Below are 12644 nucleotides of genomic sequence, written 5' to 3'. Positions count from 1 at the left end.
TACCCACTGTGTTATAGCTTTTACTTTTCATGAACTTGTTCTCACACCCCTTTGCTCATCTTTCCTGTCTCACAATCCCTCTGTCTAGTAAAATCCTCCCCATTCATTCATCATAAACATTTTATTCATTCAACAAACATAATTTCCTAATGACCAGAAACTGTAGGAGACTCCGATCAGTCTAAATACTCCTACTTTGTGAACTTCCCCAATGTATTTCCTACAGTACTTTCTTCATTTGACTAACAAAGTTCATCTTAGCATGCAGCACACTGCAAAGGCACTTAAATGTTTATTCACACTAAAAACAGTTATTTATGAATTATGTTCGTGACACATTTCACTTAATCCTCACAAGTACCAAATAAGGTAGTTATTATTACCCTCATTTTATAGATGAGAAAATTGATGTTCTGGGAGGTTACAAGACTTGCCTGAAACCACACAAAGTAGCGAATTATGATTTCTGATTTATCCAACTCTTTTTGTCAACTCCTGCTGCTATTTATTTGTATCATAGTAAGCACTTCGTAAATCTGTCTTTGCAACTAGATTGTAAGCTTCTCAAGGGCAGTCACTGGTCTTCATCATTGTACTCTCAATGCCTGCTCCAGTGCTTGCTTAATAATGTTTACTGAATGAATGAATGATAGCATGATTTCTGGGTTCCACTTAAATTTGACAAATGAGAAAATCTCAATAATATCTCCGTCTCTAGGCATCCTTCAGAATGATTCATCAAGCATTGATTCAGCCTCATGGACTGGGACATCAGCCCTATCGTTAACTTACCTATCTTTCCTGAGTAGAATTTTTTAAAGTTTTGTGAAAAATAATGACTTTTAAAAATAAAATCATATTTAATTTTTAAATATAACTGTTATAATTATGTAGAAACATTCAAACTGCCAGGGAACCTTTGCAAAATCACACATCAGAGCCACCAATACTAATGACCATGTGTTCCCTTGAAGAAACTGGAAGATCTTTATAATCTAATGAAATAAAAGGGACAAGCTGGAAAATCTGCCACTGCCAAATACTTACCAGTTTTCATGGTTATATAAAGGGCTCAATCAGACCTACAATCAAGTCTTTTATAAATGCCAAATTCACTGGTGGGAGAGGATGAGAGCAAATGTTTTAATTCAGGCTTTTTACAACCATTAGTAATGAACTATGATTGAAATAAGTTCCATTGTTACATTAACTCAAAATCATGCAAAAATAATAATTTTAGTTCTTTTATGAGAGGAAGGCAGAATATATTAGCATTTAATCTGCCTGAAAATAACAGTGACTCACCAGAACTATCTAGATAGCAGTCAGTCATTCAGTCAACAACATTTAAGGCCTACTGCATGAAGCCTTCTAGCAAGAGGTAAAACTGGTGGTGGGGGTTCAGCTACATTGGTGTATTATAAATTCCTCCCCCACGTTTTTTTTTTTTTACTCTTTTGGTGATGGTTGCTTTTTTTTTTCCCCCCCCAGGAAGCACCAACTAATAAGCTTCTCTATGCCAAGGATATCCCAACCTACAAAGAAGAAGTAAAATCTTATTACAAAGCAATCAGGGATTTGCCTCCATTGTCATCCTCAGAAATGGAAGAATTTTTAACTCAGGAATCTAAGGTATCATTAGAAAGCAGAAATAAGCTTATATTTGGTTACTTTAAGTCATTTCAGAATCCCTCAACAAGTCTTTCTTTTAGAAACACGAAAATGAATTTAATGAAGAAGTGGCCTTGACAGAAATTTACAAATACATCGTAAAATATTTTGATGAGGTAAGATTTTAAATAACATTGTTTTTAACCTATGAATTAGGCACAAGGATGTGGTTATAGCATTCTATCAGTTTCAGAACAGCTCTGGCATCCCAAAAGGCCAGAAAGGGAAGCCAGGAAGCCTGTGTGAGATGGGGGATCCTGGCACTGAGCCAGACCCTGCACATGGCTGCTCCTCTTACAGTTTTATCATGCTGCCCACATTTGGACCAGCCTGAATGTACATTTGAGTTCATGGGGCCTACAGTCACACTGACTCAAGTTAACTTTGATGAGTAAGTAGTGGCCCTATTAAATGGGGTCAGCTTATGCTTGATTGTAATTTGCTAAAAATGAAAGCTAAGCTTGTTAAATCGCCTAGATTCTGTATTCAATCGTTATATGAAATTATGACATATTTCTAACTTAAGCAACTATTTCAATAAACCATTCTCCTTTATGATTAATTCTCCTTAATCTGGGTTTTTTTCTTTGGAAATTCACACAGACACATTCATCAGATGCTTTGTTTCCAAACAAATGTTAACTCCCCCTTCCCTGATTCCCCCCCAATCAGTCATGCTGGGACAGGCTATCCATGTCAATGGTGAGAATAGCTCACCAATTCCATTTGCTACTTGAAGATGAAGTGAAGCTCTAAGGTAGGGTAGAGGCAATGAGTTCTTAAACATGATAAGCATCCCTCGTTCCAGGGGTCAGGGGAGAGAAGGGAAGCACTGGGGAAGGGAGGGGAAGAGGAGGGACTACACTGCCCAGATGGGAGGGAAGGGAAGGATCTGTCTCTGACCAGGATGTCCTTGCCTGCTGCATTTAAGGAGAAATACTTGCCTGCATGTTGGCTGCCCAGGAATGCTTGCTGTGCTTGGAATGGCTGTGACATTATGCATAAAGCAGGGCCTTGGAAGCCTGGCCCCATATTTGTAAGCAAATAGTTGGTATTTCTTGCGAGCTTCTATTTTAAGCCAAGGTATTGTTGATCCTGTGATAAGGACTTAGCAAAACAACTTGCAAAGTGAGTATGTAAATGATGGAAGAAAACGTTGGCATCTGTTTCATACAGATTTTACCACTCATAGCATCAGGTATGCAAAAAACAGAATTGTAATGCTAAAACCACAATATCTAAAATAACTGTTCTAATTGTCAACAGATTCTAAATAAACTAGAAAGAGAACGAGGGCTGGAAGAAGCTCAGAAACAACTCTTGCATGTAAAAGTCTTATTTGATGAAAAGAAGAAATGCAAGTGGATGTAAGCACTCTGGGGCCTGGCTTAATCTGGCAAAGTTCTTCAGACGACTTGGGAGCAAAATGGCTGCTTGAGCTACTCTGTGTCGTTAATTTCTTGTTTGCACATAGGTTCCACTTTGAGCACTGTCTTTTTAAGAGACCAAGGCACATGCACAGCTTTTAAAAAGCATACCAACCATTGTGCCTGTGTGTCTACTGTGGGAACCCTTCTGTAAATAGAGTTGAAGTGGTTGTTGCAAACAGTCTCCTTGTTTACAGAGAATACAGGGCCAGTAAGCGAATGTCAGTATTGTAACTACAGTCTCCACTTAAGCACAATGATATAAGTGGTTTTGTTTGAAAACTACAGCTATGTAGCACTTGTGCTACACTGTACCTCTGCATTGTAAAGGGATACTGCCAGTGCTCAAAACAAAATGTGAAATGAGTCATTTGGAAACAAGGTGGGGGTGTTAGGGCAACCTCGAGGATTTGCAGCATTGAAACTTTCCCCAGTAGTTCTTGGAAAAGCCGACCGCAGAATTTGGTAGTGTACACTTAGCATTTGTGAGTGTGTGTGTGTGTTTAAACCAAAAACTAACAGTGTTGCAACATTGTTGAAAGGGCTCGTGTTTTTCAGTGGTCATCAACTGCACTCCATCAAACTCACCTCCATTTCACCAAGGAGCTCTAAAGTAAGGAGAGTGGGCTTTATTTAAATGAACAGCATTTTAACCAGATACTCTGTCTTAATGTATGTTCCTTTTTTTTACATCTATTTTTTTGTACTAAATGTATTTGCTAGTGGACATGTTGAATATTTACAAAAAAATCATTAATTCATTTCTGTTTCAAAACCTTTGATCAGAACGATCTGTGGAAGAGTAACTCCATTTCTATATGAGTGTCTCCTTGCTTTAGATTTCTGGTGAACCCTGTGGTTATGAATACTTGTGTGTGATTTAAAAAAAAAAAAAAGATACATTTTACATTTCATCGAATTGCTGTTCACACTGGAGTATTATATATAAATATATATATTTGAGGCCCAAGGCCTGAAAAGTATTAGTATACAACTTGGTATCTTAGTCTTACTATGTACTTTTTGAAAGTATTCCTCGCAGGAGAAAGAATTTAAAATACCCATTTTATTCATGCCTTTCTTTTTAAAGAATTCTCTATCCAGTTATACTGTAGTCTTTTTAGTGCTGATTTTTTATTCCTGAATTTTTGCTGCTCATGACCAGTTTTAATACCACTGTGTTTTCCTTCTATTAAACCAGAAGAAGTAAATAGCATAATTGGCAACTCTTTTCTTGTGGCAGGCACCTTTTACCCTTGGTGCTCCAAATCCCCCATCTAGGAAAGAAATTTTTTCAAGTCAAATAAATAACATTGATCACATATTCCTTGAAATCATTTACCAACACTGTATGGAGCATTAGGATTTAAATATGAATTTGTCTTAAAGGCAATTCCTTTTTGCTCCTGAATTATCTGGAAAAGCATGAGAGAGGTGACATCTCAACAAACTGAGCAGAGAAAATAAGCAGTTACTACCCTGATAGGCACCTTCCCAATCCTGTTGCTTTTGACCATTGTCTGTCCAACGGACACACCTCAAACAAACAAAACTACCAAATAGGTTATAGATCAGAATAAAGGTGAGAGGTCTGGTCCCCATCTAAGGCTGCTACAGTCTTCAAAGAGGCAAAGGAGTTCATAAGAGAACAACAGTAGGAGAGTTGAGAGCCAAGGGTAGGAGAGTTGCCCAAAAGACTTCCCCTACTTTAGGGTACTGAAAACGCAAAGGATCAGCTACAGCTTTATCTAAGTATTTACTGAATGCTACATGAGGGTGTCCCTGTCCAGCTTTCTGACACATGAGTCCTGTGTGGAGAGTTACCTCCTCTTCTGGGGACTGTGCTGTTGGGAACTTTGGGCAAGTCACTTACCTCTTTGTGCCTCAATTTCTGTATAATATTTCTAAGCTACCTCACTGAGGTGGTATGAAGATTCACTAATGTATGTAGCGTGTTTGTCAATCTCAATCCTCCAGTGAAAAGCACTATCTAGATCACATTTTGGATCACATTAGCCAAATGCAGTAAATGGCCAAATTAGATGTGTGCTGAAGACAATCAGTCACTGGGTCTATATTAAACAGCAACCAGAGCAACAAATGGCAAACAATTTCTATTTTCAAGTTTCTTTGCATATTTTTTTGGTGCAAAACAGTTCATTTATAAACTTTTTTTTCTAACACTAGTGTCTACAGCAGCATTTAAAAAATTCTGTTACCTTTTCTGTATTAGGATTTAAAGTCTATTTCTTGTATACCTGATTGAAGCTGTTCTTGGAGATGAATGTTTTAATGTCTATACCCAAAAAAAATAAACATTTTGATGTAACTGTGGACTGTCTTTTTTTTTTCAATTTTCTAGTTATAATAGGTTTTTTATGCTAAGTGGCTCCATGGAAATTATTTTTCAGAGACAAGGTGTCACTGTATATGCTGTGAATAAGCAGCTATATTATGTAGTAAGTAAACCTAGTTTCTTGCTAAATGGTGCTAAGGACTGCTCAATTAATTACAATCCTGGCCTCCACTATCAACCTGGACTTTTGAATATGAACACCTTGGGATAATGAACATTCCACTTAATTTGGGAGACTTGAGCTTTAGCCTCATTAACATGAAATTATTCCAGCAGAATTCCTCTAAAAGATGTCACATTAAAAAGGCTTCCAATGGGTGTAAAAAAAAATGAGAGCATACTTAGGGACACAAAACACATAATTATCTGGTTAGAGCTACAGTAATGGGAAGTAAAGTTAAATACCAACAATGTTTATAAAGGGCCCGAGTTCAAGTTTTATAATCAATGGCCTCCTTGTTAATACAGTCATAGGATTTAATTATTTGCACTTATTCTCTATTCTAACAAAGCCAAAGTCAGTAGACTGTCATATTGCTAAATATATGCTATATGGTTTATGTAAAATTAAACACAAGACAATATAGATTAAAAAAATATTAAGTTCTTTAATAAATTATGTGTACACAGCTTTTAGAAAAGGTAGCCTTTTGAATATAGATACCTTTACCTTCTTTATGCTGACTTTTAAACTGTCATCTTTTTATATAGTAAACCAGAAGATGTGTACGGACCCTGTTATTGCCAAGTATCCCAAAGATGAAGAGGGAATTAATGATAGTTACATTTCACTCAAAATGCCAAAAAAAATTTCAACAAAGTAAAAATTTTAAAACTTGACTCTAGTTCCTTTCATTCTCAAACCATTGTCAAATATTCTAAATATCTCTGAGACTTTCTCTTGTAATGCTTCACTTGTATAATCCTAAAATCCTGACAGTCATACAATACAGCATGTAGTAGCAGGTACCTTTTCTTAAGGCACATTCAAGTGTTTTGGCAAACAGTAAAAAGTATCTAAATGCCACAGGTTAAAACATCAAGTTTTACTGAGTCACCAACTTCACCTCTTTTGATCTGCCTGTTCTCCAAGAACATCATTCTCCAGAAGATCCAAGTTCCTCTAATTGTTTTCTTTGTGTTGTTTCCAGTTCTTCTAGTCTTTTGCGAAGTAGGGAGAGTTCCTTTTGATGTTGTTCCTCCTTAAAATGATGTAGAGAAAGCATAGCAAAAGAAACTATTAAAAAACTAGTAGAAAAGTAACTGTTAGGCAGCAGCCTTGGACTGCCTCTTTTATATATGCCTATATCTGGCAAGGAAATGCTGACCACCGTAGCAGTCTAAAAACAGTAGCGTGGGCTAAACTACCATCTAATTTTGCTTCTCTCCTACCTCAGGCTCTAGCCTTAAGCAAAACCCATAGTCTGTTCTTCTCTAAGTGTAAAATTCACCAGGGAGTGAATTAGAAAATACTAATGCAGGGCCCAGGTATACTTACATGGCAACTCTCCAACAACACTGGTGTTTAACAGCAGTTATTATATAATAAAGCACTTGGCCTTAGATTCAATTCAGTGATTAAAATCTTCTGTGCTTACATTATAAAACATAATTACTTATTAATACTCCATCTTCTGAAAACGAATCAAATCTGATTCCTTCAATACCTCAGGGGCCTGATACAATAGAAAGAGCCCAGGTTTTGGATTCAACAGGTTTAGGTTTGAAACTTTGTCACTTATTAGCTATGATCTTATGCAAGTCACTTCAGTCTAAATCAGTTCCCTTACCTATGAATTAGGAATAGTAATATCTGCCCTCAAAGCATTTTTCGTTAGTATTAGACATTGCACGGAACATGCACAGTTCACTGCGTTAGTAAATTCTCAGTAGTAATTAGTATTAACATTATGAATAAGCTACAAACTCCAGGTTACTCAAAGACTCAATCAACTTTCCTCTTGTCCAGTAAGAGATTTCACTCCCAGCACCATCACTAAAGGATCATGATTCAAACTGAATTCAGCAAATTTCTAGGCTAAATGAAAGGGAAAAAGTTAAAACTAGTGTTAAATGTTTATGCCATTTTTGTGGTGAATTTTGAGCACTGACCAAAGTGATAATTTGAGTTTTATCACCATATTTAAACATTAAAAACCTACAAAAATGTATGACTTTTTTTCTAAAAAAAAAAATAAATGCTCATACCTGCATATGAGGAGGAAATGGTAGTTCCATGCTTGGAACCATGGCTGATGACTGAAAGCTAACAGGATTGATAGATGCCGTTGGAGGCATGTTAGGGACCAAAATTAGACTTCGAAATTCATTATGTCTTCTCTGTATATCTTTTAGTCTTTTTTGAAGCCTTGTATAGTCTTCAAAAGGAACATTTTGTCTTAAAAAGAAAAAATGTTTATTTAATACGGTTATACCCTACTGAAGCACAGTATGATTCACAGAATATAATTTTAAACTGGAAGAGGATTTCTAAATTATGAGATCTATATATAATATATAGATAAAAAATCTGTTTACCTAGAAAGATAAACAGAAACATGACATAACATCTTACTCATTAGCAATCATTAGCATTGCAGACTATCAACTCATTATAAAGTTATATTTGCTAAAGATCTAAAATCTTTTGATACTTTGGTACTCACTCCTATCCTCCCACTCACTCCCATTCATGAATCCTGAAACTAAAGGGAGACTCTAAACCAAAAGGAGTGCCTTATCTTACAGAAAGAATCAAATAAAAATACAGTTCATCCCTCAGTATACACATGGGATTAGTTCCAGGACATCCCTCATATATCAAAGCCTATGCATACAAGTCCTGCAGTCAGCCCTGCAGAAACCTGCATAATGGAAAAGTTGGTTCTCCGAACTGGAGGGTTTCACATCCTGTGAATACTATATTTTCTATCCATGTTTGCTTGAAAAAAAAATCTGCATATAAGTAGATCCATGCAGTTCAAGCCCATGTTGTCAAGGGTCAAGTGTAAAGAAAATGCTAGATTGAAGCTTACAAAATTGCCATTTTTAATAGGTGAAATATGGTCAAATATAGAGATTTTCACATAGTTTAATCTAATTTTTAAAATGTCAGTGTGATATTATAGTAAGAAATATATATTTGGTCTTTGCCCTTGGTTCCTGGCACATAGCTCCTAAAACTCTGGGAAACTCTGCATTGATAAGAGTATCTTTTGTATATAAAGATAACTGGTGGCTGAGGGCCCCTGAATAGCTTCAGGATGATCGGGCAGGTCACCAGCAAGACTGAGGTATGATTAGAGGGTTGGAACTTTCAGCCCCACTCTCCAACCCCACCCACCACCGCATGACATCTGGGAAGGTAAAGGGCTAAAGGTTGAGTTGATCACCAATGGCCAATGATGTAATCAATCATGTCTATGTAATGAAGCCTCCATAAAAATCCAAAAGGCTGGGGTCAGAGAGCTTCTGGATTGCTGAACATGTGGAGGTGTCTGGAGGCAGGCAGGCCCAGAGAGGGCATGGAAACTCCACGCCCCCTTCCTCATACCTTTTCCTATGTATCTCTTTCATCTGGCTGCTCATCTGTATCTTTTGTAATACCCTTTCTAATAAGCTGGTTAACGTAAGTTTCCCTGAGTTCTGTAATCTGCTGTAGCAAATTAATTGAACATGATGAGCAGATCATGGGAACCCCAATTTACAGCCATTTTTAGCCAGTCAGTCAGAAGCACCAGTTACAACCTGGGGCTTATGGCTGCATTCTGAAGTGGGGAGCAGTCTTGTGGGACTGAGCCCTCTACCTGTGGGATCTGATGCTAAATCCAGGTAGACAGTATCAGACCTGAATTATAGGACACCTAGCTCTTGTCCACTGGAGAACTGATTACTCCATGTATAGGAAAAAACCCCAAACATCTGGTGTCAGAAATGTTGTGTTGACTGTGTGAGAACAGGCAAAACACTGGTTTTATAATAGGAAAAAAACTAGTGTTTTTCCTATTATAAAAGGTAATCATAAAGGTGAAGCTACACAACTTTAGGAAAAACAACAAGGAGAAAAAGGCTAACTTTTCAGGCCTTCACAGATCATCATCTTTTTGGACATGACTTTCAATAACCATTAATCACACCAGTAATCAAATATAATTTCAAAATCACTCAAAATTCTAGATGATCTGCACCACAGCTGGCCAATCTTGAATTGCTAACGTTTCAATATTCATGTTTATGGAAGAGAAAGTAAGTTGAATTCTGTTTTAGAAGGACTGAGCCAGGAATGGTGGCTCATGCTTGTAATCCCAGTGCTTTGGGAGGCTGAGGCAGGAGAATGGATTAAGCCTAGGGGTTCGAGGCTACAGTTAGCTATGATTGTGCCACTGCACTCCACCCTGGACAACAGACCAAGACCCCATATTAAAAAAAAAAGAAAAGGAATTGAAACAAAATTCAAAATTACAAGCGTGTTTGTAATTTACAAATTACTACCAAATTAATAAACTAAAGGTGGCTTCCTACTTTGGAACAGAGTATTGTAAGGCTAGCATTAATTCTACAGCCTAGAAACTTCTAGAATGTTCTTTAAAAAACAATTGTTCACCTTCTGGTAATAATTGCACCCAAGAACACCAGTGCACAGTGTTATAGGCAGTTTCCACTACAGAAAAACCTAATACTTGAATAGCTAAGGTGCTGAAGGCTACCACTAATTCACCATTAAAAAGATTTTTCTTAACTTGAATCAAATGTGTCATATAATGCCATTACCAATAACTTAATATGACAAATCTCTGCTTTAAAAATGCTGATGATCCTGATTATCAGATGTGCTTGAATGTGACTACAAAAGCTCAATAATATCTCCACACCAGGAAACCAAAACTGACCTTTGATTCAAAGTTGTAGCCACAATTTTCAGAACTATGCAATAGCTACAACTGTCTTGTCTCAGCAGCAAGAACTAACACCACTCCTTGCTACCAAAGCCAGTGACACTTTCTGTCCTGGCATGTGATAGAGACCTTTTGGTTTAAAGGAACACAGTTAGGGGATAAAAAAAAAAGGATAGTACATTAGGAGTTATCAAGTTGTTTTAGAACTCTTTTAAATGTATATTTTAAAAGAAAAGAAGGTACGTTATACTTAGAGACAAAGTTCTGTGACCTCAAAATAACCACATGGGGTAGATACACATACAAACACATTACCTATTTAACACCTGATTTTCTGTTTCTAATTCTTCTTTCTTTGCCTCCAAGACTTCTACTTTCTGTTGTAGTCTTTTCAATTTGTTTTCATGGAGAGATTTTCTCTAGAAAAAGAGAAATATGAACAAGTATGTTAATATATAATCTCTTATTTGAACAAAACTATATAGAAAATATTTTACTCACCAAAAACTGTATTTAGATATGAATGTTTTCAGTGAATACTAGAAACAAAGATTAGTAGACATGGCTCTTTCTGAAAATTGCAAAGATAATAAACCACAGATCTATCTAATATTCTCAATGTGACAATTATGAATGCCAAACAAAAAAAATTGGTATCAATAATTGCTGCAAATAAAAAAATCTACAAAGGGAAGGAGTCAAATTTTACTACCAAGTCTGCCTTTACATCTGGTAAGAAATAATGAGCTCTCCATTGTCCCAGAAGATAGCGTGTGTTTAAGAGAACTAAGCCAGGAACAGTGGCTCATGCCTGTAATCCCAGTGCTTTGGGAGGCTGAGGCAGGAGGATGGATTAAGCCTAGGAGTTCAAGGCTACAGTTAGCTGATTGTGCCACTCAAGAACCCATCTTAAAAAAATAAAAATAAAAGGTGGGGGGCGGGGCCGAGCGCAGTGGCTCATGCCTGTAATTCCAGCACTTTGGGAGGCCGAGGCAGATAGATCACGAGGTCAAGAGATCGAGACTATCCTGACCAACATGGTAAAACCCATCTCTACTAAAAATACAAAAATTAGCTGGGCGTGGTGGCGGGCGCCTGTAGTTCCAACTACTCGGGAGGCTGAGGCAGGACAATCACTGGAACCTGGAAGGCGGAGGTTGCAGTGAGCCGACATTGCGCCACTGCACTCCAGCCTGGCAAAAGAGCAAGACTCCGTTTCAAGAAAAGAAAAGAAAAAAAAAATTACAAGCATGTTTGTAATTTATAAATTACTACAAAATTAATAAACTGAAGGATCAGAAAGCTAAGATAGATATGGATGCATCTGTTTTAAAGTTGCCTTTCTAAATCTTAAAAGGAAAAAATTTAAACTTTACAATATATAAAGGAAAAAATTTCTAAGCAAATATTGTATGGTTTGATTAAATAATATGGAAAAGCCCAGGTAAAATGCAAAAGGAGTATATGGAAAAAAGTAGTTTTTTTTTTTTTTTTTCAGTTTTTATACACAGGTCTTTTGTTTTTTAATAGAAAAACACCTATGATGTTAAAACTCATTTAGTCACTACAAACCGTTTAGGTATTTGTTTTTGAATTCTTTTTTAACTGAAGTATAATCTTATAGAGAAATGAATAGAATATAAATGTAAAGCTCAATGAAAAACCACAAAACAAATGCTGACATGATTCCCTTGTAGGTCAAGAGTACTGCCATGCCAGAAGGGCCCCTTCCTTTCCCCCTTCCAATCACTAGGCCTGTCATCCTCTGAAAAGGTAACCAACTAATTTACTTCCAAAAGTATAGTTTACTTTTGCCTATTTTTGAACCTCATATACATACAATCATAGTATGTACTCTTTTATTAATGGCTTTATTTCACTCAACATTGTGAGATTTGTTACTTACAGATATACTTCATTAATTCCCACATATTCTATTCCACTTATGATTACTGCATAGTCTAGTATATTCACTCAGTATACCATCAAGGGTTATTTGCATTATTTCCAGTTGGGACTATTACAAATAACTCTGCATGAGCATTCTTTCTCATGCTTTGATTGTCCCACATCCTCCAACATCCCAGAAGCTTCCTTATGCTCCTGTCTACCCTGGCAAAAGAACCACTCTTCTAGCCTTTATCACCATAAGTATTTATTTATGAATTTATAGGTAGTTAAGGAGTCCATCTGTCTATCCATCCACCCATTCATATGAAAGAAATAATAAATTTATGCTCTTTTGTATCTGGACTTTTTTCTCAGCATTTTATATGACTAAGCCATGGGTGTTGT

The 12644-nt window shown here is 36.6% G+C and overlaps 2 protein-coding genes across 19 annotated transcripts in view; one reads left to right on the top strand and one right to left on the bottom strand.

Annotated features, from left to right (window-relative positions):
- Window positions 1–5402, top strand: part of PLXNC1 (plexin C1) — a 161656-nt gene extending 156254 nt beyond the window's left edge. The window contains exons 29-31 of the mRNA XM_033221042.1: window positions 1492–1632; window positions 1713–1787; window positions 2938–5402. Of these exons, the coding sequence (XP_033076933.1) occupies window positions 1492–1632; window positions 1713–1787; window positions 2938–3042 (321 nt within the window). The 3' untranslated portion in view covers window positions 3043–5402. The remainder of the gene's footprint in view (window positions 1–1491; window positions 1633–1712; window positions 1788–2937) is intronic.
- Window positions 1–12644, bottom strand: part of CEP83 (centrosomal protein 83) — a 185531-nt gene that overhangs the window by 40619 nt on the left and 132268 nt on the right. For 13 of the 18 annotated variants that reach the window (XM_033221046.1, XM_033221048.1, XM_033221050.1 and 10 more), the window contains 3 exons: window positions 10665–10768; window positions 7663–7852; window positions 6043–6656 (listed from right to left, as the gene is read on the bottom strand). In XM_033221046.1, coding sequence (XP_033076937.1) covers window positions 6552–6656; window positions 7663–7852; window positions 10665–10768 — 399 coding nt within the window. In that variant the 3' untranslated portion in view covers window positions 6043–6551. Of the gene's footprint in view, window positions 1–5063; window positions 6657–6690; window positions 7131–7662; window positions 7853–10664; window positions 10769–12644 lie in introns of those variants that run through there. The other 5 variants (XM_033221053.1, XM_033221054.1, XM_033221055.1 and 2 more) reach the window with 4 other exon arrangements.

The sequence above is a fragment of the Trachypithecus francoisi genome, unplaced genomic scaffold (assembly GCF_009764315.1).
Source record: "Trachypithecus francoisi isolate TF-2019V2 unplaced genomic scaffold, Tfra_2.0 Lachesis_group11, whole genome shotgun sequence".
In the NCBI taxonomy this organism is placed as follows: domain Eukaryota; kingdom Metazoa; phylum Chordata; class Mammalia; order Primates; family Cercopithecidae; genus Trachypithecus; species Trachypithecus francoisi.
This window is presented reverse-complemented; position numbering and strand designations above follow the sequence as displayed.